The sequence below is a fragment of the Salvelinus alpinus genome, chromosome 10 (assembly GCF_045679555.1).
Source record: "Salvelinus alpinus chromosome 10, SLU_Salpinus.1, whole genome shotgun sequence".
Taxonomy (NCBI): Eukaryota; Metazoa; Chordata; class Actinopteri; order Salmoniformes; family Salmonidae; genus Salvelinus; species Salvelinus alpinus.
The window spans coordinates 15,271,669-15,298,147 of NC_092095.1; the positions used below are offsets into that span (position 1 = coordinate 15,271,669).

The 26,479-nt window shown below is 46.4% G+C and overlaps 1 protein-coding gene across 1 annotated transcript; it reads left to right on the top strand.

Moving 5' to 3' along the window:
* The first annotated feature begins 1,625 nt into the window (after positions 1–1,625).
* On the top strand, positions 1,626–21,862 carry LOC139531546 (phosphatidylinositol-3,5-bisphosphate 3-phosphatase MTMR6-like). Its single transcript, XM_071328077.1, has 14 exons — positions 1,626–1,914; positions 10,284–10,403; positions 13,907–14,069; positions 14,335–14,492; positions 14,630–14,758; positions 17,156–17,290; positions 17,379–17,511; positions 17,609–17,718; positions 19,836–19,961; positions 20,204–20,347; positions 20,425–20,531; positions 20,638–20,772; positions 21,057–21,183; positions 21,276–21,862. Exons 1-14 carry the CDS (start codon positions 1,891–1,893, stop codon positions 21,588–21,590), a joined length of 1,926 nt encoding a protein of 641 aa, XP_071184178.1. The 5' UTR covers positions 1,626–1,890; the 3' UTR covers positions 21,591–21,862.
* Positions 21,863–26,479: the final 4,617 nt, after the last annotated feature.

Genomic DNA, 26,479 nt, shown 5'->3' on the forward strand with positions numbered 1-26,479 from the left:
CGTACTCTGACTTGACGTCAGTGCTCTTTACGTCGGAGCTTTAGAAAAAGGCCTGAGACTTATGAGGAATAAGTCATTGTTCTACCCCAGCTGGCATGAGAGGAATATTGACTTTGCTCTTGATGTTTTCGACAACAAGGGTAATATTCTCACATATGAACAATTTATAACATTGAAAGAGTTTCCAATACCTTTCAGAGAGTTTAATTCTGTGATCAAAGCCGTTCCCAGTGGTCTAACTACACTAATGAAAATTCATTTTAGCTTTGGTAATGATCACAAAGTTTATCCAGAACCAGTGTTGCGAACTAATTTTCAGGGTAAGTTGCTAGAGAAAGGTTGATTTGTTGCTAAATGCGTTGTGATGTCATTTCGTGATAACGTAAAACTGCGTCATTACGTAGAATGCACAATAACGTCACTCAAATTGACTGGCAATCTCGGCAAAAAATATGATTTGACATTTGTTCACGTACAGACTCTCACTCTTTTCTGTACTTCTGTCTGTACAATTTTGATTGAGACATGTTGATTGATGTTGTAAGTTCTGTTCAAGATCAAACATTCGTGACCAACTATATTCATTGGGTTTGGCTCGTCGAACCAGTACTACTGCTGCTGCAGTCAGCCAACAATGATTTGCAATTTACTGAAATTGCTGCTGGCCTGCTGCTGATGTAACGGATGTGAAATGGCTAGCTAATTAGCGGTGGTGCGCGCTAATAGCGTTTCAATCGGGTGACGTCACTCGCTCTAAGGCCTGAAGTAGTTGTTCCCCTTGCTCTGCAAGGGCCGCGGCTTTTGTGGAGCGCTGGGTAACGGTGTTTCGTGGGAGTTGTTGATGTGTGCAGAGGGTCCCTGGTTCGAGCCCGGTTCGGGGCGAGGGACGGACGGAAGCAATACTGTGACATTAATGCTGTTGTGTGGTGCTATATATCCATGTAATTCTATGATATCCAAATTTGTGGCAATTGATGATATCTGCGTTTTCTGTGAAAAAGAAGGTGAGAATCTGTCTCACTTGTTCTTTGAATTTAAATTTGTGTCAGAATTTTGGGAAAACCTTGCAAAATACTTATTTACCATTATTATGAACACTACCTATGTTTTTGACATGAAAGATATAATATGTTACTATTGCAATGATAACAAGACCACTGAAATTATTGTGATTTTTTAAAATTCTTGTTGCCAAATACTTCATACACAAACAAAAATTCCAAAATTCTAGACCAAATTATTTATTTTTTGATTGAATTTAACTATTTTATTAAAACATTAACCCTAGTGAACAATAACAAGAATAACATTTTCCTAAATCATTACAATAAGATTTTTTCAGAGTGACTACAATTGCACTAGAATTGTTTATTTTTTGTAAATATTTTTTGTATTTTCTCGTTAATACCTGCGTTCTGTTTTGTATGATGTAAGAATGTAAATTGTTGATCTGTATTTTAAATTAAAAAAAATAAAAAGGCTTGAGTTCGAGTTGGAATTCCGTGTTGGATGACCGGAAGTCGGAACTAGTTTTTTTTCTTTCGACTTGCCCCTTTTGAATTTACTGATGTCTGAAGTCGGATGTTTTCCGAGTTCTCAGTTGTTTTGAACGCGGCATTGCTAATCACTGGTTAGAAACTAAATGTCCCATAATGCCTGGTGTGGTTGTAGTCCGTAGCGGAGAAGTACGCCCAAGCAGGAAGTGCTGTGAAGAGCGGATAGCTAGCATCTACTGAAAACATACACAATCGTGAACGCTCAACGAATGCCGGTAGCAAGTAAAAAAAGCAATCAAATAACATCAGCTTGCCGCACCTTGATAGTCGATGTGCGAGCCATATCACCGGTCATCTGTTTATATCGTTGCTTGCACTGACAACTGTCAGCGAAATGGAACATATCCGAACGCCAAAGGTAAGAAAGCTAACGTTAACTAACTTGCGTAGCTATTTTTTTACCACCCAGCAAAAACATTTTAAATGCATGCTATGTAGTTAGCTAGCTAACAATAATGACTTGCTATGCAATAACGAATGGTGCGTTGACAGTGGTGTCCAAATAGATATAGGATAATATTGCAAGGCTGGCTAGTCAGCCAGCCAGCTTTCTAATGTGTGTTCAAGGGGTGTGTTTTGAATTATCTTTGTTGTATTAATGCTATTTAATCTCTCCTCAGACTAATATTATTCTGTTTGTCCTGTGGGTACCTTTGCCACTGTTCCACCCCTTGTGTATTGCTGTCATGGTGTATTTGTAATTTGCAATGTAATCCGTTACATGTAATCCGTTACAAATTTAAGTTTGTTCCACCTGAGCGAGTCTGACCTCAAGTCAGAGACCACTATGATGACACACCAAATGTGTTTGATGGATTGCGGGAAAAGTGCAGGAATAGGTTTTTGTAGGCTACAGTCCAAGCTATGTCTTCCAATGTTACGACTGCTGTCGGCATCCAAAGATTAACCAACTTGAATAAACACGTAAGGATGACAGCAGTGGTGTAGTCTACAACGTTATTTGTCACATGCGCCGAATACAACAGGTGTATGTATACCTTACAGTGAAATGCTTACTTACAAGCACTTAACCAACAATGCAGTTTAAAAAAAAAAAGACATAAAAAGAAGTAAGAGATAAGAATAACAGATAATTAAAGAGCAGCAGTAAATAACAATAGCTGTGCTATATACAGGGGGCACCGGTGTCAAGGTAATATGTACATGTAGGTAGAGTTATTAAAGTGACTATGCATAGATTATAACAGAGAGTAGCAGCAGCGTGGAAGGGGGGACACAATGCAAATAGTCTGCGTAGCCATTTGATTAGCTGTTCAGGAGTCTTATGGCTTGGGGGTAGAAGCTGTTTAGAAGCCTCTTGGACCTACACTTGGTGCTCCGGTACCGCTTGCCGTGCGGTAGCAGAGAGAACAGTCTATGACTAGGGTGGCTGGAGTCCTTGACAATTTTTAGGGCCTTTCTCGGACACCGCCTGGTATAGTCCTGGATAGCAGGAAGCTTGGCCCCGGTGATGTACTGGGCCACACGCACTACCCTCTGTAGTGCCCAGGGTCCTTAGCTTAGTGATGAGGTTAGAGGGCACTATGGTGTTAAACACAGAGCTGTAGTCAATGAATAGCATTCTTACATAGGTGTTCCTTTTGTCCAGGTGTGAAAGGACAGTGTGGAGTGCAGTAGAGATTACATCATCTGTGGATCTGTTGGTGCGGTATGCAAATTGGAGTGAGTCTAGGGTTTCTGGGCTAATGGTGTTGATGTGAGCCATGACCAGCCTTTCAAAGCATTTCATGGCTACAGACTTGTGCTACGAGTCGGTTGTAATTTAGGCAGGTTACCTTAGTGTTCTTGGGCACAGGGACTATGGTGGTCTGCTTGAAACATGTTGGTATTACAGACTCAGTCAGGGAGAGGTTGAAAATGTCAGTGAAGACACTTGCCATTTGGTCAGCGCATGTTCGGAGTACACGTCCTGGTAATCTGTCTGACCCTGCGGCCTTGTGAATGTTGACCTGTTTAAAGGTCTTACTCACATCGGCTGCGGAGAGTGTGGTCACACAGTCGTCCAGGATAGCTGATGCTCTCATGCATGTTTCAGTGTTTCTTGCTTCAACGTGAGCATAGAAGTTATTTAGCTTGTCTGGTAGGCTCGTGTCACTGGGTAGCTCTCGGCTGTGCTTCCCTTTTGTAGTCTGTAATAGTTTGCAAGCCCTGCCACATCCGACGAGCGTCGGAGCCGGTGTAGTCTGATTCGATCTTAGTCCTGTATTGATGCTTTGCCTGTTTGATGGTTCGTCGGAGGGCATATAGGGATTTCTTATAAGCTTCCGGGTTAGAGTCCTGCTCCTTGAAAGCGGCAGCTCTACCCTTTAGCTCAGTGTGAATGTTGCCTGTAATCCATGGCTTCTGGTTGGGGTATATACACGTACAGTCACTTTGGGGACGATGTCCTCAATGCAATTTTTGATAAAGCCAGTGACTGATGTGGTGTACAATGCCATCAGAAGAATCCCGGAACATATTCCAGTGTGTGCTAGCAAAACAGTCCTGTAGTTTAGCATCTGCTTCATCTGACTGAGTCACTGGTGCTTCCTGCTTTAATTTTAGCTTGTAAGCAGGAATCAGGAGGAAAGAATTATGGTCAGATTTGCCAAATGGATGGTGAGGGAGAGCTTTGTACACGTCTCTGTGTGTGGAGTAAAGGTGGTCTAGAATTTTCCCTCTGGTTGCACATTTAACATGCTGGTAGAAATGAGGTGAAACAGATTGAAGTTTCCCTACATTAAACATTTACATTTACATTTAAGTCATTTAGCAGACGCTCTTATCCAGAGCGACTTACAAATTGGTGCATTCACCTTATGGTCCCCAGCCACTAGGAGCGCCGTTTCTGGATGAGCGTTTTCCTGTTTGCTTATGGCCATATACAGCTCATTGAGTGCGGTTTTAGTGCCAGCATCAGTCTGTGGTGGTATGTAGACAGCTACGAAAAATACAGATGAAATCTCTCTAGGTGTATAGTGTGGTCTACAGCTTATCTTCTTATGGATAGGGACGTTTGGATGAAAAGCGTGCCCAGAGTAAACTGCCTGCTACTCAGTCCCAGTTGCTAATATATGCATATTATTAGTAGATTTGGATAGAAAACACTCTGAAGTTTCTAAAACTGTTTGAATGATGTCTGTGAGTATAACAGAATAGAGGTCGACCGATTAATCGGAATGGCTGATTTAAATAGGGCCGATTTTCAATTTTTCGTAACAATCGGAAATCGGAAATTTTGCACCTTTATTTAACTAGGCAAGTCAGTTAAGAACACATTCTTATTTTCAATGACGGCCTAGGAACGATGGGTTAACTGCCTTGTTCAGGGGAAGAACGACAGATTTTTACCTTGTCAGCTCAGGGATTCAATCTTGCAACCTTACGGTTAACTAGTCCAACGCTCTAACCACCTGCCTCACGAGGAGCCCGCCTGTTACGTGAATGCAGTAAGAAGCCAAGGTAAGTTGCTAGCTAGCATTAAACTTATCTTATAAAAAACAATCAATCAATCAATCAATCAATCATAATCACTAGTAATAACTACACATGGTTGATGATATTACTAGTTTATCTAGCGTGCCAAAAGAACACAGACCCTGGACAGAGGAACTCTGCCTAGAAGGCCAGCATCCCGGAGTTGACTCTTCACTGTTGACGTTGAGACTGGTGTTGTGGGTACTATTTAATGAAGCTGCCAGTTGAGGACTTGTGAGACGTCTGTTTCTCAAACTAGACTCTCTAATGTACTTGTCCTCTTGCTCAGTTGTGTACTGGGGCCTCCCACTCCTCTTTCTATTCTGGTTAGAGACAGTTTGCGCTGTTCTGTAAAGAAAGTACTACACAGCGTTGTACAAGTTCTTCAGTTTCTTGGAAATGTCTTGCATTGAATAGCCTTCCTTTCTCAGAACAAGAATAGACTGATGAGTTTCAGAAGAAAGTTCTTTGTTTCTGGCCATTTTGAGCCTGTAATCGAACGTACAAATGCTGACGCTCCAGATACTCATTTAGTCTAAAGTAGGCCTGTTTTATTCCTTCTTTAATCAGAACAACATTTTTCAGCTGTGCTAACATAATTGCAAAAGGGTTTTCTAATGATCAATTAGCCTTTTAAAATGATAAACTTGGGTTAGCTAACACAACGTGCCATTGGAACACAGGAGTGATGGATGCTGATAATGGGCCTCTGTACACCTATGTAGATATTCCATAAAAAACTGACGTTTCCAGCTACAGTAGTCATTTACAACATTAACAATGTCTACACTGTATTTCTGATAAGTTTGATGTTATCTTAATGGACAAAAAAAGTGCTTTTCTTTCAAAAACAAAGACATTTCTAAGTGACTCTGAACTTTTGAACGCGTGTGTGTGTCTCGTTTTGGTCCCAGGAAAAGTGGATTCTGCTGCACGGCCTGGTCTTTAGAATGGTCTGTAGAATGGCCTGTAGAATGGTCTATAGGAGGGTATTTAGAATGAGTTTAATTGTCTATTAGGCTCGCGTTTTGGGGGGTGATTCAGAACAAGGGAGAGCAACTTGGTGAATCCACTGTGGACATAGATAACTTACACACTTTATCATGTAACTCAGTGAATCCACTGTGGACATAGATAACTTACACACTTTATCATGTAACTCAGTGGAGATTAACTTCTTGGTTTACTCTCGGTTGTTTCTTCACTATGGCGCTTAATAACTGTGTGATGTGCCAGTGACCTGTTTTTGTAGCAAGCCGCCTCGTGTTTCTGTTTGTCCTCCTTGGTTCAAACACGATATTAGATTTATTAGACTAGCTTGCGTGTTTCCTGGTAATGCATTTAGTGTGACGGATCATGGGGCCACCATTTACGTCAAAGGAGCATTTTGTTATTGTTTCATCTGTGGATTTGTCCTTCAAACAGCTGCATATTATCAAGATATCAAAGTGTCACCAACTAAAAGGTAAACAATAGGCCTATAGCAAATGCAGCATATGACATAAATTCTACACATGTAAATAGCTCTTTTCAGTAGTGCTCAAAGCCACTCCATGAGCGCAGCATTTATTTTTCAACTGGAGTCAGTGAGCCCAATCAGTCCTCCATGACAAAGCAAAGTTGACTATTTTCTTCATGCTATAGTGAGTGACAACCACTTTTCTCAGGCTCAAAGCTTTCATGCTGGTGTAGCTGGTGTAGCTTAATAAAAAGCTGGATTGAAGAGCCAACTCAGTCCTTTTTGGAGGGTCATTTTTCAGCAACTATTTTTTTTAAAGTACTTCCGGGTCAGGGAATTTCAAAATAAAAATCCCCCACGTAATAGTCTAAATGTGTCAATAGCCTGTATTTATTCATCTAAACATTAACAGTGATTCATATTTAAGTGACATTTGCATTACATTTGGGTTTTTAAACATGTTCCAAGGTCAAATGCATGCCCCCAATGCGAATCAATAGCAAACACTATTCTGGGTGCTGCAGTAAAAGTGTTGTAGGGAATACTCTGTACAACAAGATCCTGGGTGCAGAGCCCAAGAGACTGCAGACAGGAAACACCTGCAGGCGACCACACCCACCCTTTCACCTGGACAAAACAAAGAAGTCTGTCTGAACTGACACTCCTAGGGTGTGGTTGTTTTGTTCAGGTGAAAGGGTGGGAGGGGTTGCCTGCAGGGGTGTTTCCCATCTGCTGTATTTCGGTCTCTGCCCCGAAAACCATGTTTGATCTCTTAAAGCACAAAGACAGTCAGCCCCTGATATTTGGTTCATGGTTGCAATAAAGTGGATCATGCAAATATCCGGACCGGAGCAAGGAAATATAATGTATTAAATTGGGACGGCAATGCACTTAGGATAAATGGTAAACAGAACAGACCGAGTCATCAGCTTGACTTCAGGCCAAGAAACAACCGTTTCTTCCCTCATCCTCTTTTTTCCATCTCCTTTAGCCTATACACACACACACACACACACACACACACACACACACACACACTTCCTGTTCTTCTGTTTTCTGCCAGTCCTTGACAGAGTTGACTGATCGCCATCCTGTGGAGTTGCCTAGCGCCACGCTGGTTGCTGGGAGACAGAGAGAGACCTTTTCAAAGAGAGAGAATAGGCTATTTGTCTATATTCAGTCAAGTGTTCTAAATGATGTCATTAAAGTGAGACAACCTACAAGGTATGAAGACAAAAGGCTACAGAGTTAAGTTATTCATCTTGTAACCAGTCAGTCAGTGTTCTACCCTGGTCCCACTGACCCAATGTTCTGCTGATGTTAAAGCTGTGGCAGTGTTAACGAGGACATGGTAGTAGGTATTTTCCAATACTAATGCGGCATACAAAGTGCATGGTGTTTTCCAATGCTAAAACCATGAAATGACTACATTGGAAGGACATTCCATAGAGCAAGTCAAAACCATTCAACAATCTGAGTTGAGGTGGATGAGAAGTTGAGCTTCACCAGCCGTGTAGAGAACCTTGTCAGGAACAAGCTGTGTATTGGCTTTTATTACCAGCACAAGGCTTGTTTTTTCCTTTACTGCTTGAAAGGAGTTGATTCGCTGTACTTTTCTCTCTGTGTTAGACCATGGTGATACTATTTCTGTACAAGTCTCCAGCTCCACGCTGCAGGCTCTTGACTCTGTATCATGCAGCCCTTCGTTTGTCACCAGTCGGAGACGTCTAACTCACCGCTGTGATCTCTACAGGGCTGCCGGGTGGACATCACTAGCAACACGCAGGCTCAAACACTGCTATATTCTTATTTATTAAAACTGCCATTGTATCTATTCTCTCTTCTCGCTCGAAATGAAAAGCCATACAAGCTCAGAGCTCATGCTAACAGTCCCGAATATGTTACCAGAGCATGGAAACAGGTCCTTTTCTTACTCAGCCCCCTGGTGCTGGATTTCCCTCCCAGCCAACCTGCAGGTCCTTTTCTTACTCAGCCCCCTGGTGCTGGATTTCCCTCCCAGCCAACCTGCAGGTCCTTTTCTTACTCAGCCCCCTGGTGCTGGATTTCCCTCCCAGCCAACCTGCAGGTCCTTTTCTTACTCAGCCCCCTGGTGCTGGATTTCCCTCCCAGCCAACCTACAGGTCCTTTTCTTACTCAGCCCCCTGGTGCTAGAGTTCCCTCCCAGCCAACCTGCAGGTCCTTTTCTTACTCAGCCCCCTGGTGCTGGATTTCCCTCCCAGCCAACCTGCAGGTCCTTTTCTTACTCAGCCCCCTGGTGCTGGATTTCCCTCCCAGCCAACCTGCAGGTCCTTTTCTTACTCAGCCCCCTGGTGCTGGATTTCCCTCCCAGCCAACCTGCAGGTCCTTTTCTTACTCAGCCCCCTGGTGCTGGATTTCCCTCCCAGCCAACCTACAGGTCCTTTTCTTACTCAGCCCCCTGGTGCTGGAGTTCCCTCCCAGCCAACCTACAGGTCCTTTTCTTACTCAGCCCCCTGGTGCTGGATTTCCCTCCCAGCCAACCTGCAGGTCCTTTTCTTACTCAGCCCCCTGGTGCTGGATTTCCCTCCCAGCCAACCTGCAGGTCCTTTTCTTACTCAGCCCCCTGGTGCTGGATTTCCCTCCCAGCCAACCTGCAGGTCCTTTTCTTACTCAGCCCCCTGGTGCTGGATTTCCCTCACAGCCAACCTGCAGGTCCTTTTCTTACTCAGCCCCCTGGTGCTGGATTTCCCTCCCAGCCAACCTGCAGGTCCTTTTCTTACTCAGCCCCCTGGTGCTGGATTTCCCTCCCAGCCAACCTGCAGGTCCTTTTCTTACTCAGCCCCCTGGTGCTGGATTTCCCTCCCAGCCAACCTACAGGTCCTTTTCTTACTCAGCCCCCTGGTGCTGGAGTTCCCTCCCAGCCAACCTACAGGTCCTTTTCTTACTCAGCCCCCTGGTGCTGGATTTCCCTCCCAGCCAACCTACAGGTCCTTTTCTTACTCAGCCCCCTGGTGCTGGAGTTCCCTCCCAGCCAACCTGCAGGTCCTTTTCTTACTCAGCCCCCTGGTGCTGGATTTCCCTCCCAGCCAACCTACAGGTCCTAGTGTCCCTGGAGGATGTCAAAGGACAAATAGAGGAACAGGTTGTTGAGACATGTAGTTGTTTCTAGATGTCACCTGATGTCACTAGTTTGCGTTGCTTATGTAAGGAAGCATGTTTTACTTTACACACGCCTGCGCACACACACACACCACACAGACACTGTTTGTTTGCTGTTGTATTTGTGCTGTTTCCAGTATCTTCTGTCTGTTTTGTCTTAATTCAAAAAAAAAAAAATTTATCTCAGCCCCCGTCCCCACAGGAGGCCTTTTGCCGTCATTGTAAATAAGAATTGGTTCTTAATTGACTTGCCTAGTTAAATAGGGACAGTTAATTATTTTCTTGGATCTATGTTTGAGTGAATGAGGGAGAGAGGTCGAGAGGAGGAAAGAGGGAGAAAGAGAGAGAGATTAACAGTGCGTTCATGTGTGGGAGCTGAGATGAGCTGAGGGAAGTTTATTGAAATTCCAGTAACAGGTGACACAGCCACTCCAAAGCTCTTCTATATATACAGCTGTCATTATAATTGCCTGCCTTTCTTTCTGGCTAAGTGGCTAATGCTCTGCTTGTTGTATAACTGACAACAAGTACTGTGTCTGACACATCTATATAGATTGACAGCTGCGTATCCTATTTCATTTCTGTGTGTGTGTGTGGGGGTCATTGTTTACCTGGGTTCTAACCGTCGTTTACCTGTGTGTGTACTTGTGCAGGTGGAGCAGGTGCGTCTGTTGGACCGCTTCAGCAACAAGTCGACCAGCGGGACGCTGCACCTGACGGCTACACACCTCATCTTCGTGGAGAGCAATGCCGACGCGGCACAGGAGATCTGGGTGAGAAGGCAGAACACACCTTATCTCACACAGAGCTCTGAACTCAGAATGTAGGACTTCCTTTAGCTCCTGCTTGACACACACATCTACAGTGTACTTTGATACATGGGTGTTTTGATTGTGTGGGTGTATTGTTGTCTGTCTAGCGGTGAAAGATAATTACTGTTGAGACACCGTGGGAACCGGGTTCAGCCTTCCTCACGTGACAACTGTTGCTACAATAACCTGCCGGCCCAGCCTTGTCTCCCGTCGCCTTGGTAACCTGTTGACAGTGCTAGGTGGAAAGGGAAGGAGGGAGAGATCAAGGAGAGGTAGTAGGAATGGCCTAGGTTGAGCAGCTGAATCAGGTGTGTTAGTTGGTGCTGGGCTGGAGCTTGGAACACAAGTCTGTAAACCATGTGGCTCTTCAGGGCTTTCAGTCACATCTCTGGTCTATGAAGTTACAGTCTACCGTGTGATTTCAGCAGAGAAACTGCTGCCAAAGTTCCTACACAATTCCTTCCTCTTCTACTGTTGAGCACAGGAAAAGTATGTGTGTAGGAGTTAAAATGCTGACTGACAGCTAGCTACCAAATTAAGTCTCTCCTCTCTCTCCAAGGGGCTTTATTGGCATGGGAAACATGTTTACATCGCCAAAGCAAGTGAAATGCATAAACAAAAGGGAAATAAACAATCAGAAAGTAACAGTGAACATTACACTCACACAAGTTTTAAAATAATGTAGACATTTCAAATATTATATTATTGGCTACAGTGTTATAAAAATGTGCAAATAGTTGAAGTATGAAAGGGAAAATAATTAAACAGATAAATATAGTTTGTATTTACAATGGTGTTTGTTCTTCATTGGTTGCCCTTTTCTTGTGGCAACAGGTCACAAATCTTGCTGCTGTGATGCACACTGTGGAATTTCACCCAGTAGATATGGGAGTTTATCAAGCTTGGATTTGTTTTCAAATTCTTTGTGAATCTGTGTAATCTGAGGGAAATATGTGCCTCTAATATGGTCATACATTGGGCAGGAGGTTAGGAAGTGCAGCTCAGTTTCCACCTCATTTTGTGGGCAGTGAGCACATAGCCTGTCTTCTCTTGAGAGCCAGGTCTGCCTACGATGGCCTTTCTCAATAGCAAGGCTATGCTCACTGAGTCTGTACATTGTCAAAGTTTTCCTTAAGTTTGGGTCAGGTATTCAGTAACAGTGGTCAGGTATTCTGCCACTGTGTACTCTATGTTTAGGGCCAAATAACATTCCTGTTTGCTGTTTTTTTGTTAATTACTTGACACATTGGAAATAATTATCTTTTAGTTTTCCCATGATTTGTTTGGGTCTAATTGTGTTGCTGTCTTTGGGCTCCGGGGTCTGTTTGTGTTGGTGAACAGAGCCCAAGGACCAGCTTGCTTAGGGGGCTCTTCTCCAGGTTCATCTCTCTGTTGGGTTCTGAAAATATGAAATATACTTAATCATGTTACTGAGAGGAGAATGTATAATGTTTACATTCTGTCCGGATATGTTATTGTTAGCCATCTGTTATTGTTAGCCATCTGTTATTGTTTAGCCATCTGCTATTGTTTAGCCATCTGTTATTGTTTAGCCATCTGTTATTGTTTAGCCATCTGCTATTGTTTAGCCATCTGTTATTGTTTAGCCATCTGTTATTGTTTAGCCATCTGTTATTTGTTAGCCATCTGTTATTGTTTAGCCATCTGTTATTGTTTAGCCATCTGTTATTGTTTAGCCATCTGTTATTGTTTAGCCATCTGTTATTGTTTAGCCATCTGTTATTGTTTAGCCATCTGTTATTGTTTAGCCATCTGTTATTGTTTAGCCATCTGTTAATTGTTAGCCATCTGTTAATTGTTAGCCATCTGTTAATTGTTAGCCATCTGTTAATTGTTAGCCATCAGGGATCCTACGGGATGTGAAAAGACAGTCTGGTACGAGTCAACATGACAGCTGTGAGTTGGGAAGGAGTGAGCACTTTGGGGGAGGGGGCAGGTCAGATGAAGTGAGGAAGAACAGATATCACTAAGGTTCTGTCTAGCAACAGAGATCCATTGGCTGATCAGACGTGTAGGAGGAGACTCAGCCTAGGAGAAAGGGTTACATATCAGGGCTTGTGTGAATGTCTTATGCAGCTGTATCGACCCAATGGGTGAATAAACTTGGTTTGAGCTTTATTAAGCGTCCGTGAATTTTAATCGGTTCATTTAGAACCTGACAAAGGTTTGGGAATCGCTTCCTTTTAGGTGGTTGTAGAATTTAGCGGCTCTTTTCTGGATTTTGATAATTAGCAGGTATTGACCAAAATCTGCTCTGCATGCATTATTTGGTGTTTTACGTTGTACAGAGAATATTTTTGCAGAATTCTGCATGCAGTCTCAATTTTTTTTTTGTCCAATTTTGTGAATTCTTGGTTGGTGAGTGGACCCCAGATCTCACAACCATAAAGGGCAATGGGTTCTATAACTGATTCAAGTATTTTTAGCCAGATCCTAATTGGGATGTCCTTTTGACTGCATAGAAGTCTGTTCTTGCCTTGTCTCTCAGATCGTTCACAGCTTTGTGGAAATGACCTGTGGTGCTGATGTTTAAGCCGAGGAATGTATATTTTTGTGTGTGTTCTTGGGCAACAGTGTGTTGATGGAATTTGTATTTGTGGTTCTGGCAACTGGACCTTTTTTGGAACACCATTATTTTTGTCTTACTGAGATTTACTGTCAGGGCCCAGGTCTGGCAGAATCTGTGCAGAAGATCTAGGTGCTGCTGTAGGCCCTCCTTGGTTGGTGACAGAAGCACCAGACCATCAGCAAACAGTAGACATTTGACTTCAGATTCTAGTAGGGTGATACCGGGTGCTGCAGACTGTTCTAGTGCCCTTGTCAATTCGTAGTTAAGTGTTGATGAGGGTTAAGCTGCAACCCCCCCCCAGCAGTGAGGAAATCTGTTTTTTTTTCACATAATAACCGCACATTTGTGGTTTGTGTACATTCATTTTATAATGTTGTATTTTTCCCCCTAATACCACTTTCACTCACTTGTCTCACACACACACCTCTGTCTGTGCTGGAATGTTCCGCTAGTGATTAACTATGCTGATGAATGCACATTTGAATAACTTCACAGGATTAAAGTCACTATAGAGTTGTGGGTTATCTAATATGCATTCACACACTGCTGGCATACAGAAAGATATATGATGATCTATACTGATTGCTGTGTGTGTGTGTGTGTGTGTGTGTGTGTGTGTGTGTGTGTGTGTGTGTGTGTGTGTGTGTGTGTGTGTGTGTGTGTGTGTGTGTGTGTGTGTGTGTGTGTGTGTGTGTGTGTGTGTGTGTGTGTGTGTGTGTGTGTGTGTGTGTGTGTGAAATGTTCAATAGAGCGAGAGAATAAAAGAGAGCCTGTTCCACCTGTATAAATGACATCAGACTGAACATGTCCAGTATTTAGGCCTTGTGTAATGATCAGTCTTTGTGTGTCATGTCTGTTTTGTGTTCCCCTCCAGATCCTGCACCACCACATAGGGTCAGTGGAGAAGCTGTCGTTGACCACCAGCGGGTGTCCTCTGGTCATCCAGTGTCGTAACTTCAGAGTGGTCCACTTTGTGTTCCAGAGAGAGAGAGACTGTCACGACATCTACAGCTCACTGCTCAGACTGCTACGACCAGGTACCTAATGTGTGTCTGGGTCTCTGTCTTTCAGTGTGTGCAGGATGCTTGAGTCAAGTGAAGTTTCAAAATAATGTTCACATTTTCTCTCTTTTCCCCTTCTCTTCTCCTTCCTTCCCTCCCTCTCTCATCCTCTTCCCTCCCTCTCTCCTCCTCTCTCCTACCCCTCCCTCTCTCCTACCCCTCCCTCTCTCCTCTGCCACCCCTCCCTCCCTCTCTCCTCTGCCTCCTCCTCTCTCTTCTCCATCTATCTCTCCCTTCCTAGTATCCTATGAGGAGTTATATGCGTTCTCCTACAACCCCAAGCAGAACGAGCAGCAGAGAGAGGAGGGCTGGCAGCTCATCGACCTGGGGGCTGAGTTTGAGAGGATGGGCGTCCCCTGCGACCAATGGCAGCTCACTGACGTCAACAGGAACTACAAGGTTGGGGGTCTATCAATAGTAAATGTTAGGCGCCCTGTCCAGAAACAAACCGTTGGTGTCTGCAGATCTAATGGAATAGTGTTGATTGGATGTTTTACAACCTGTCCTATGTAATATTCCCTCTCGTTGTGTTGTAGATATGTGAGACGTATCCCAGGGACCTGTATGTGCCCATCGCAGCCAGTAAGCCCATCATCGTCGGCAGCTCCAAGTTCAGGAGCAAAGGACGCTTCCCTGTCCTCACATACTTCTACCAGGAGAAGAAGGTAACACCTAACCCTTACCCAGCGTCCTCCTAACCCTTACCCAGCGTCCTCCTAATCCTTACCCAGCGTCCTCCTAATCCTTACCCAGCGTCCTCCTAATCCTTACCCAGCGTCCTCCTAATCCTTACCCAGCGTCCTCCTAATCCTTACCCAGCGTCCTCCTAATCCTTACCCAGCGTCCTCCTAATCCTTACCCAGCGTCCTCCTAATCCTTACCCAGCGTCCTCCTAACCCTTACCTTACCCAGCGTCCCCCTAACCCTTACCTTACCCAGCGTCCTCCTAATCCTTACCTTACCCAGCGTCCTCCTAATCCTTACCCAGCGTCCTCCTAATCCTTACCCAGCGTCCTCCTAATCCTTACCCAGCGTCCCCCTAACCCTTTCCTTACCCGGCGTCCCCCTAACCCTTACCTTACCCGGCGTCCCCCTAACCCTTTCCTTACCCGGCGTCCCCCTAACCCTTTCCTTACCCGGCGTCCTCCTAACCCTTTCCTTACCCGGCGTCCTCATAACCCTTTCCTTACCCGGCGTCCTCCTAACCCTTACCCTACCCGGCGTCCCCCTAACCCTTACCTTACCCGGCGTCCCCCTAACCCTTACCTTACCCAGCGTCCTCCTAACCCTTACCTTACCCGGCGTCCCCCTAACCCTTACCTTACCCGGCGTCCTCCTAACCCTTACCTTACGTCCTCCTAACCCTTACCTTACGTCCTCCTAACCCTTACCTTACCCAGAGTCCTTCTAACCCTTACCCAGCGTCCTCCTAACCCTTTCCTTACCCAGCGTCCTCCTAACCCTTTCCTTACCCAGCGTCCTCATAACCCTTTCCTTACCCAGCGTCCTCCTAACCCTTACCTTAACCAGCGTCCTCCTAACCCTTACCTTACCCAGCGCCCCCCTAACCCTTACCTTACCCGGCGTCCTCCTAACCCTTACCTTACGTCCTCCTAACCCTTACCTTACGTCCTCCTAACCCTTACCTTACCCAGAGTCCTTCTAACCCTTACCCAGCGTCCTCCTAACCCTTTCCTTACCCAGCGTCCTCCTAACCCTTTCCTTACCCAGCGTCCTCATAACCCTTTCCTTACCCAGCGTCCTCCTAACCCTTACCTTAACCAGCGTCCTCCTAACCCTTACCTTACCCAGCGCCCCCCTAACCCTTACCTTACCCAGCGTCCTCCTAACCCTTACCTTACGTCCTCCTAACCCTTACCTTACCCAGAGTCCTTCTAACCCTTACCCAGCGTCCTCCTAACCCTTTCCTTACCCAGAGTCCTTCTAACCCTTACCCAGCGTCCTCCTAACCCTTTCCTTACCCAGCGTCCTCATAACCCTTTCCTTACCCAGCGTCCTCCTAACCCTTACCCTACCCAGCGTCCCCCTAACCCTTACCTTACCCAGCGTCCTCCTAACCCTTACCTTACCCAGCATCCCCCTAACCCTTACCTTACCCAGCGTCCTCCTAACCCGTACCTTACGTCCTCCTAACCCTTACCTTACCCAGAGTCCTTCTAACCCTTACCCAGCGTCCTCCTAACCCTTACCTTACCCAGCGTCCTCCTAACCCTTACCTTACCCAGCGTCCTCCTAACCCTTACCTTACCCAGAGTCCTCCTAACCCTTACCCAGCGTCCTCCTAACCCTTACCCTGCATCCTCCTAACCCTTACCCAGCGTCCTCCTAACCCTTACCTTACCCAGCGTCCTCCTAACCCTTACCCAGCGTCCTCCTAACCCTTACCTTACCCAGCGTCCTCCTAACCCTTACCCAGCGTCCTCCTAACCCTTACCTTACCCAGAGTCCTTCTAACCCTTACCCAGCGTCCTCCTAACCCTTACCTTACCCAGCGTCCTCCTAAACCTTACCTTACCCAGAGTCCTTCTAACCCTTACCCAGCGTCCTCCTAACCCTTTCCTTACCCAGCGTCCCCCTAACCCTTTCCTTACCCAGCGTCCCCCTAACCCTTTCCTTACCCAGCGTCCTCCTAACCCTTACCTTACCCAGCGTCCTCCTAACCCTTACCTTACCCTGCATCTTCCTAACCCTTACCTTACCCAGCGTCCCCCTAACCCTTACCTTACCCTGCATCTCCCTATCCCTTACCTTACCCAGCGTCCACCTAACATCTTACCTCTATCCCAAACCTACATATACCAATGGAGGCTTCTGAGGGGCGGAAGGCTCATAATAATGTCCAGAACGGAGCAAATGGAATGGCATCAAACAGTTGGAAATCATGTTTGATGTATTTGATACCATTCCACTGATTCCACTCCAGTCATTAACACAAGCCTGTCCTCCCCAATTAAGGTGCCACCAACCTCCTGTGATATAATCCCTAAAACGTCATCAGGTTTGTGTGGCCTAATCTGCATGCTCGTCTTTGCCCCCTGCAGGCAGCGGTGTGTCGGTGCAGCCAGCCTCTCTCTGGGTTCAGCGCGCGATGCCTGGAGGACGAGAGCATGCTGCAGGCCATCAGCAAAGCCAATCACAACAGCCGATTTGTCTACGTCATGGATACCAGGCCCAAGGTACCCAATCCAGACATGGCTAGCTATCTCTTCCCACAGAAGAGTGTGGACATTCTCAGTCTGTGTTCATCTTCCTCCCTCTCTGCAGTTGAATGCCATGGCCAACAGAGCAGCAGGTAAAGGCTACGAGAATGAAGATAACTACTCCAACATCCGCTTCCAGTTTGTGGGGATCGAGAACATCCACGTGATGAGGACCAGCCTACAGAAACTACTGGAAGGTTGGTCAAGCTCACTCACTCACTCACTCACTCACTCACTCACTCACTCACTCACTCACTCATTCACTCACTCTACCTCTCTCTCTGTCTCTCTTAGTGGTGGGAACTCGTTCTCTGTCAGTGAATGACTACCTGCTGGGTTTGGAGAGCTCTGGTTGGCTACGACATGTCAAGGCAGTGGTAGACGCAGCCATCTTCCTCACCAAGGTAAGACCCCGGGCCTCCAATCCCCTTCTGCTCTTCAGATCTAGTTAGTCCCGTCCCCTTCTGCTCTTCAGATCTAGTTAGTCCCGTCCCCTTCTGCTCTTCAGGTCTAGTTAGTCCCGTCCCCTTCTGCTCTTCAGATCTAGTTAGTCCCGTCCCCTTCTGCTCTTCAGGTCTAGTTAGACCCGTCCCCTTCTGCTCTTCAGGTCTAGTTTGTCCCGTCCCCTTCTGCTCTTCAGGTCTAGTTTGTCCCGTCCCCTTCTGCTCTTCAGGTCTAGTTTGTCCCGTCCCCTTCTGCTCTTCAGATCTAGTTAGACCCGTCCCCTTCTGCTCTTCAGATCTAGTTAGTCCCGTCCCCTTCTGCTCTTCAGGTCTAGTTTGTCCCGTCCCCTTCTGCTCTTCAGATCTAGTTAGACCCGTTCCCTTCTGCTCTTCAGGTCTAGTTAGTCCCGTCCCCTTCAGGTCTAGTTAGTCCCGTCCCCTTCAGGTCTAGTTAGTCCCGTCCCCTTCTGCTCTTCAGGTCTAGTTAGTCCCGTCCCCTTCTGCTCTTCAGGTCTAGTTAGTCCCGTCCCCTTCTGCTCTCCAGGTCTAGTTAGTCCCGTCCCCTTCTGCTCTCCAGGTCTAGTTAGTCCCGTCCCCTTCTGCCCTTCAGGTCTAGTTAGTCCCGTCCCCTTCAGGTCTAGTTAGTCCCGTCCCCTTCTGCTCTTCAGGTCTAGTTAGTCCCGTCCCCTTCTGCTCTTCAGGTCTAGTTAGTCCCGTCCCCTTCTGCTCTTCAGGTCTAGTTAGTCCCGTCCCCTTCTGCTCTTCAGATCTAGTTAGTCCCGTCCCCTTCTGCTCTTCAGGTCTAGTTAGTCCCGTTCTCTTCTGCTCTCCAGGTCTAGTTAGTCCCGTCCCCTTCTGCCCTTCAGGTCTAGTTAGTCCCGTCCCCTTCAGGTCTAGTTAGTCCCGTCCCCTTCAGGTCTAGTTAGTCCCGTTCCCTTCTGCTCTTCAGATCTAGTTAGTCCCGTCCCCTTCTGCTCTTCAGGTCTAGTTAGTCCCGTCCCCTTCTGCTCTTCAGGTCTAGTTAGTCCCGTCCCCTTCTGCTCTTCAGATCTAGTTAGTCCCGTCCCCTTCTGCTCTTCAGGTCTAGTTAGTCCCGTTCCCTTCTGCTCTTCAGGTCTAGTTAGTCCCGTTCCCTTCTGCTCTTCAGATCTAGTTAGTCCCGTCCCCTTCTGCTCTTCAGGTCTAGTTAGTCCCGTCCCCTTCTGCTCTTCAGGTCTAGTTAGTCCCGTCCCCTTCTGCTCTTCAGATCTAGTTAGTCCCGTTCCCTTCTGCTCTTCAGGTCTAGTTAGTCCCGTTCCCTTCTGCTCTTCAGGTCTAGTTAGTCCCGTTCCCTTCTGCTCTTCAGGTCTAGTTAGTCCCGTTCCCTTCTGCCCTTCAGGTCTAGTTAGTCCCGTCCCCTTCAGGTCTAGTTAGTCCCGTCCCCTTCAGGTCTAGTTAGTCCCATTCCCTTCAGGTCTAGTTAGTCCCACTGATGTTGGAATGTCTTCACTGGACTGCATCCAACAACGACAAGGGAAGTGATTAGTCTTTCACTCTCTCACAATTCAGTTGGAATGGGAAACATATGTTAACATTAACAAAACAAGTGAAGTAGATAAACAATAAAAAATTAACAGTAAACATTACCCTCACAAAAGTTACAAAGGAATAGACATTTCAAATGTAATATATTTTATTTATTTCACCTTTATTTAACCAGGTAGGCCAGTTGAGAACAAGTTCTCATTTACAACTGTGACCTGGCCAAGATAGAGCAAAGCAGTTCGACACAAACAACAACAGAGTTACACATGGAATAAACAAACGTACAGTCAGTAATACAGTGTGAGCAAATTAATCAAGATTAGGGAGGTAGGCAATAAATAGGCCATAGTGGCGAAGTAATTACAATTTAGCATTTAAACACACAACTTCCATATTATGGCTATTTTCAGTGTTGTAACGATGTACAAAAGGGAAAATAAATAGACATAAATATGGGTTGTATTTACAATGGTGTTTGTTCTTCACTGGTTGCCCTTGTGGTAACAGGTCACAAATCTCTCTTTTCCTCCTCCCCCCCCTCCCTCCCTCCATAGGCAGTAACAGTAGAAGGAGCCAGTGTGTTGGTCCATTGTTCAGACGGCTGGGATCGGACAGCCCAGGTCTGCTCTCTGGGAGCTCTGCTCATGGACCCCTACTACCGCACCATCAAAGGCTTCATGGTAGGTCTGTGTACTACCGCACCATCAAATGCTTCATGGTAGGTCTGTGTACTACCTCACCATCAAAGGCTTCATGGTAGGTCTGTGTACTACCTCACCATCAAATGCTTCATGGTAGGTCTGTGTACTACCTCACCATCAAAGGCTTCATGGTAGGACACAACACAACTCCCCTATGCCTGTAGAGATGGGTAAAAGGAATATCATGCCATAAGAAACTCTGTTCTCTCTCTGTGGTTCAGGTCCTCATAGAGAAAGACTGGATCTCATTTGGACACAAGTTTGCAGACAGATGTGATCAGTTGGATGGTGACCCCAAGGAGGTGTCGCCAGTCTTCACACAGTTCCTGGAGTGTGTGTGGCAGCTCACGGAACAGCTCCCCCAGGTAGGTGTGTGTGTGCCAGAATACTCACCACATAGCAGCCATGAGTGATGATGGTGATGATGCCTACTCTTCCTCAGGCGTTTGAGTTCAATGAGTGGCTGCTGCTGCAGATCCATGAACATGTTCACTCCTGTCAGTACGGGAACTTCCTGGCTAACAACCAGAGACGGAGAGAAGAGCTGCAGTGAGTAACATACACACACACACACACACACGTACTCACTCACGTACACACACACAAAACACACACACATACAGTATGCATACTAAACTCTATCTTCTCCCACCAGACTCAAAGACAGGACTCACTCTCTGTGGGCGTTTCTGTTGAGTGAGGGGCAGAACTACCTAAACCCCGCCTACTGCCCCGCCTACGCAGAGACACACCCCGTCCTAGAACCCTCCACCCTGCCCTGCCACCTCAAGTAAGATCTAGTTGTTTACCTCATCTCGCTCTCTCTCCTTATATCTCTCTTTCAATCTCATCCACTCTACCCTAAGCATTAGTCCTCTTTTCTCTGTCCTTCCCTCAGCTTTGTTACTCCTCTCCTCTCTTTCTCCTCCTCTCTTTCTCCTCCCTCTCTTTCTCCTCTCTCCTTCTCCTCTCTCGCTCTCTCATATATATATATATATATATATCAACCCTGCCCTACAACCTCACGTGAATGTTACTCCTTAATTTCCCTAATTTCTCTCACTCTCTCGCCAGGTTCTGGAGGAATATGTACCACCAGTTTGATCGTTCCATGCACCCCCGTCAGTCTGTCCTGAAAAACGTTCTCACCCTGAAAGAGAGCAACCGCCAACTGGAAGACACAATAAAGAAACTGGAGGCTGTGAGTACACTCCTTGTTCTCTATCTCTCTCTAGCGCTCTCACCCTCTCTCTCATGACCTCATTTATCCCTGTCTCCTCTCTGTCCCTCCAGAGACTACAGAAGCATGGCATCAGCCCCCCCACCCCAGACCCCCAGGCCCCCCCTAAAGACCAACGCACCCTCCCTAACCACACACGGCCCCACTCCCTCATCCTGGGAGCCCCCCTCAGCCGTAAGGAGGCGCAGCATCAGGAGGAGGTGGGAGAGGAGGCAAAAGAATGCTGCAGTGACACAGAGCGGACAGTAGAGGGAAGCAGTGGTTCAGAGCGCAAGGAGAGCTACGGAGACCTGCAGGGGACATACGGGGCTAAGGTGGAGCCCACTGTGGTCAGCCTGGAGTTTGGAGTGGCCCGCATGACATGCTGAGGCATTGTGGGATACTGGAGGAAGGGAGATTGGACTGGAATGGACGGGGAGATGGGGGGGGGGGGGTCTGAGCGATGCGGTGACTGAAGGATGTGTGTCTGTGTGTTGGTGTGAGTGGGTGTGTGTTGTGTTCAGCCATATTCCTATGAGGGTGTACTGTATGCCTGTAATGTACGTCTCTGTGGAAAGAGACATTATGGCATTTACTGCACTTAGAAAGGCTGTTTTATGAATGTTGAAAAGCTCTGAAGAGAATAAATGAAGAGATGAAACCGTTTGTTCTGTGTATTATTCAAGTCAGTGACTAAAGCACTGTAGGGCCCCTTCCAGACATCACACTGTCTGCTCTGATCCCTTGATGTTTAAACCATCAGATCCGAGTCGTTGTGAACATCCCATATTTAATGTTCTCAATATTGACATCCTCCCAATGGGACCACAGCCAGGTACAGATTTCAGTCCTAAAACTCTTCCATCCTCTGTCAAAGCCAGATCAACTTTGGATAACCCTGTGTTAACATGTGGATGGCATGATTCCTCTTTAATCTGAATGCTGATGGATTCTGAATGCCGACGTTCCTACATCATGTCCAAGTCCAACATTCAGCCATGGACATGGCACTGATGAGATCATCCCACTGGCTCTCTTGCATTGATCGGATAAGCCAATTGGTTACCTCTGTCTGACTGGATAAGGTCAGGACCCCATTCTGAAGTCATTGCCATGGTAACTCTGGGGTCATGGAACACTAGAGGGTTCACGTGGGGTCAGCAGGAGAGCAAGGAGGCTGTGTGTGTGAGGCCGATTTGACAGACTCTTTCTCTATACTATCAGAGTTATTGACCAATCGGGCCCACTTTCTAAGAGGAGAGACACATCGGCCTTCAAGATTCTTCAGACAGTTCTAGACCGTTTTCAGACCATGTTAAATCAGTGAAAACAGCCATCGTTCCCTGACATCCATCAGGTGGTCACTATAACACACCGTGGTGACAGCAGTCAATAAGACAGTCTACTGTTGCTTTAAGCCGTCTGTCATTACGGTGCATCTGACCTCTTAACAGACCCCTGGCTAGTATCACTATAGGACTAGGTTAACAGACCCCTGACTAGTATCACTATAGGACTAGGTTAACAGACCCCTGACTAGTATCACTATAGGACTAGGTTAACAGACCCCTGACTAGTATCACTATAGGACTAGGCTAACAGACCCCTGACTACTATCACTATAGGACTAGGTTAACAGACCCCTGACTAGTATCACTATAGGACTAGGTTAACAGACCCCTGACTAGTATCACTATAGGACTAGGCTAACAGACCCCTGACTACTATCACTATAGGACTAGGTTAACAGACCCCTGACTAGTATCACTATAGGACTAGGCTAACAGACCCCTGGCTAGTATCACTATAGGACTAGGTTAACAGACCCCTGACTAGTATCACTATAGGACTAGGTTAACAGACCCCTGACTACTATCACTATAGGACTAGGTTAACAGACCCCTGACTAGTATCACTATAGGACTAGGTTAACAGACCCCTGACTAGTATCACTATAGGACTAGGCCCTCCTTGATTTCCCTTGGGCCCCCGGGACCAGTGGAGCCTCACTACAGTGTAGTGTAGTCATACTATGGCCCATGCTGAGAGAACAGAACATTGCTGTCCCCCAGCAGTCGCTACCATAGTGTAATGGGGTTAGACAGGCTGGAATGGGTTTATACAGCTGGACCTGAACCATTTCTGTCCGATCCATATGAACACCATACTGGAGGAACGCCATGTAACCTCACACACACTAGGTTACAGATGGTGTGTATGCTCGTTTAAAGTTTTATGAGCTGCGTATATGTGCATTTTAGAGTGTGTGTGAGTCTACTTGCTCCTAAACTGTTTATGAATATGCCCGGCCTGAGCAGTTAACTCTTTTCACCAGTTCTCTACAAACCTCAATGAAGACATTCAGCAGCTCTTTTCTGCTACCAACTCTCACAATCTCGCGTCAGAATTAGATGTTCGTCCATCAAATGTAAATTTTCGAAGATGTTCCAAACCGTCAATTTTCGAAGATGTTCCAAACCGTCAAATTTCAAAGATGTTCCAAACCGTCAAATTTCAATGATGTTCCAAACCGTCAAATTTCAAAGTGTTTTAAGTTCAGGCGTTAACTCTGAATGGTTAAGGTTTGAGATGGGCTTTGTTTTTTTTCTCTTGTAAAAACAACTTTCTTTTGCTGGATTCAAACTCGCAACCCTTTGAATCAGAGGCCAATGCTTACGCCCATCTCTGTCCATGACAACCTAGCCAAAACCAAAACATTCTTGAAAGTAACAGCTCTCACTGTTGTCCCCTAGTGGCTGGTTTCCACTACATCTCATTGTCGTCAGACATGGATGGGCATCGGAAACTGACTTGTATCACCGGTGACCTGGCTGGTTTTATTCCTAGCCTGGCTAGCTGATAGTCTCTGCTTTCACTATTACATTGTTGGTTTCTGAAGAAGGCTACTCTATAGTTGTCAGCTTTCTGTAAAGACCAGCTAAAGCCCTGTGGCCTGAGACAAAGAACTCCTTGTTCTATAAGAGCTCTGGAGGTCATTGTTACTACACAGACACACATACACACACATTCTGTATTTGCACTCTCACTCCATCAATAGTGTCTGGTGAAGGGTTGGACTGCACAGACAAGACCCCCACCCCCCTTACCACACACACTTCTCCCTCTCTTTCTGCGTGGTGAACTGGGACTCCTTAATCCATTTCGTACCGTTGCACTTTACCTTCCATTAAACATTAACAGGTATTTTAGACTACATGGTTCCCCTACCGTCTCCCAGAGTGCTCCAACATTCTGCCATGTTCTATACCCTAGCCAGCCATGACACTACAGAGGTACGCACACACACACTAGTCCTAGTCTTGGTCAGAGAGGCAGCCAAGAACACAATGGTAACTCTTGACAGATTTCCAGAGTTATTCTGTGGAGATGGGAGAACCTTCCAGAAGGACAACCATCTCTGCAGCACTCCACCAATCAGGCCTTTATGGTCTGGTGGCCAGACAGAAGTCACTCTTCAGTAAAAGGCACATGACAGCCCGCTTGAAGTTTGCCAAAAGGCACCCATGAGAAACAAGATTCTCTGGTCTGACGAAACCAAGATTGAACTCTTTGGCCTGAATACAAACTGTCACATCTGGAGGTAACATGGCACCATCCCTACGGTGAAGCATGGTGGTGGCAGCATCAAGCTGTGGGGATGTTTTCAGCAGGAGGGACTTGAAGACTAGTCAGGATAGAGGGAAAGATGAACGGAGCAAAGTACAGAGAGATCCTTGATGAAAACCTGCTCCAGAGCACTCAAGACATCAGACTGGGGTTCACCTTCCAACAGGACAACAACTCTAATCACACAGCCAAGCCAATGCAGGATTGGCTTCGGGACAAGTCTCTGAATGTCCTTGAGTGGCCCAGCCAGAGCCCGGACTTGAATCCAATCGAACATCTCTGGTGAGACCTGAAAAAAATCATTGCAGAGACACTCCCCTTCCAACCTGACGAAGCTTGAGATGATCTGCAGAGAAGAATGGGAGAAACTCCCCAAATGCTGGTGTGCCAAGCTTGTATTGTCATACCCAAGAAGACTCGAGGCTGGAATCGCTGCCAAAGGTGCTCCAACAAAGTACTGAGTAAAGGGTCTGAATACTTAAGTAAATGTGATATTTCAGTTTTTGTTTTTAATAAATTAGAAAACTTCTAGAACAGTTTTTTTTCTTATAATGTGGTATGATGTGTAGATTGAGATAAAAAAAAAAAAAAAAAAAATGTGGAAAAAGTCAAGGGCTTTGAATACTGTCCGAATGCACTGTATGTGTGTGTACATTTACATTTACATTTAAGTCATTTAGCAGACGCTCTTATCCAGAGCGACTTACAAATTGGTGCATTCACCTTATGACATCCAGTGGAACAACCACTTTACAATAGTGCATCTAAATCTTTTAAGGGGGGGGGGGGGGTCAGAAGGATTACTTTATCCTATCCTAGGTATTCCTTGAAGAGGTGGGGTTTCAGGTGTCTCCGGAAGGTGGTGATTGACTCCGCTGTCCTGGCGTCGTGAGGGAGTTTGTTCCACCATTGGGGTGCCAGAGCAGCGAACAGTTTTGACTGGGCTGAGCGGGAACTGTACTTCCTCAGTGGTAGGGAGGCGAGCAGGCCAGAGGTGGATGAACGCAGTGCCCTTGTTTGGGTGTAGGGCCTGATCAGAGCCTGAAGGTACTGAGGTGCCGTTCCCCTCACAGCTCCGTAGGCAAGCACCATGGTCTTGTAGCGGATGCGAGCTTCAACTGGAAGCCAGTGGAGAGAGCGGAGGAGCGGGGTGACGTGAGAGAACTTGGGAAGGTTGAACACCAGACGGGCTGCGGCGTTCTGGATGAGTTGTAGGGGTTTAATGGCACAGGCAGGGAGCCCAGCCAACAGCGAGTTGCAGTAATCCAGACGGGAGATGACAAGTGCCTGGATTAGGACCTGCGCCGCTTCCTGTGTGAGGCAGGGTCGTACTCTGCGGATGTTGTAGAGCATGAACCTACAGGAACGGGCCACCGCCTTGATGTTAGTTGAGAACGACAGGGTGTTGTCCAGGATCACGCCAAGGTTCTTAGCGCTCTGGGAGGAGGACACAATGGAGTTGTCAACCGTGATGGCGAGATCATGGAACGGGCAGTCCTTCCCCGGGAGGAAGAGCAGCTCCGTCTTGCCGAGGTTCAGCTTGAGGTGGTGGTCCGTCATCCACACTGATATGTCTGCCAGACATGCAGAGATGCGATTCGCCACCTGGTCATCAGAAGGGGGAAAGGAGAAGATTAATTGTGTGTCGTCT

What these genes read in the sequence shown, in the direction of transcription:
- LOC139531546 (XM_071328077.1), top strand. Translation starts at nt 1,891, where the DNA reads ATGGAACATATCCGAACGCCAAAG. An exon ending in ACGCGGCACAGGAGATCTGG is followed by an intron (nt 10,404 to 13,906) that starts GTGAGAAGGCAG and finishes GTTCCCCTCCAG; the next exon opens with ATCCTGCACCACCACATAGG. An exon ending in AGACGGAGAGAAGAGCTGCA is followed by an intron (nt 20,532 to 20,637) that starts GTGAGTAACATA and finishes TTCTCCCACCAG; the next exon opens with ACTCAAAGACAGGACTCACT.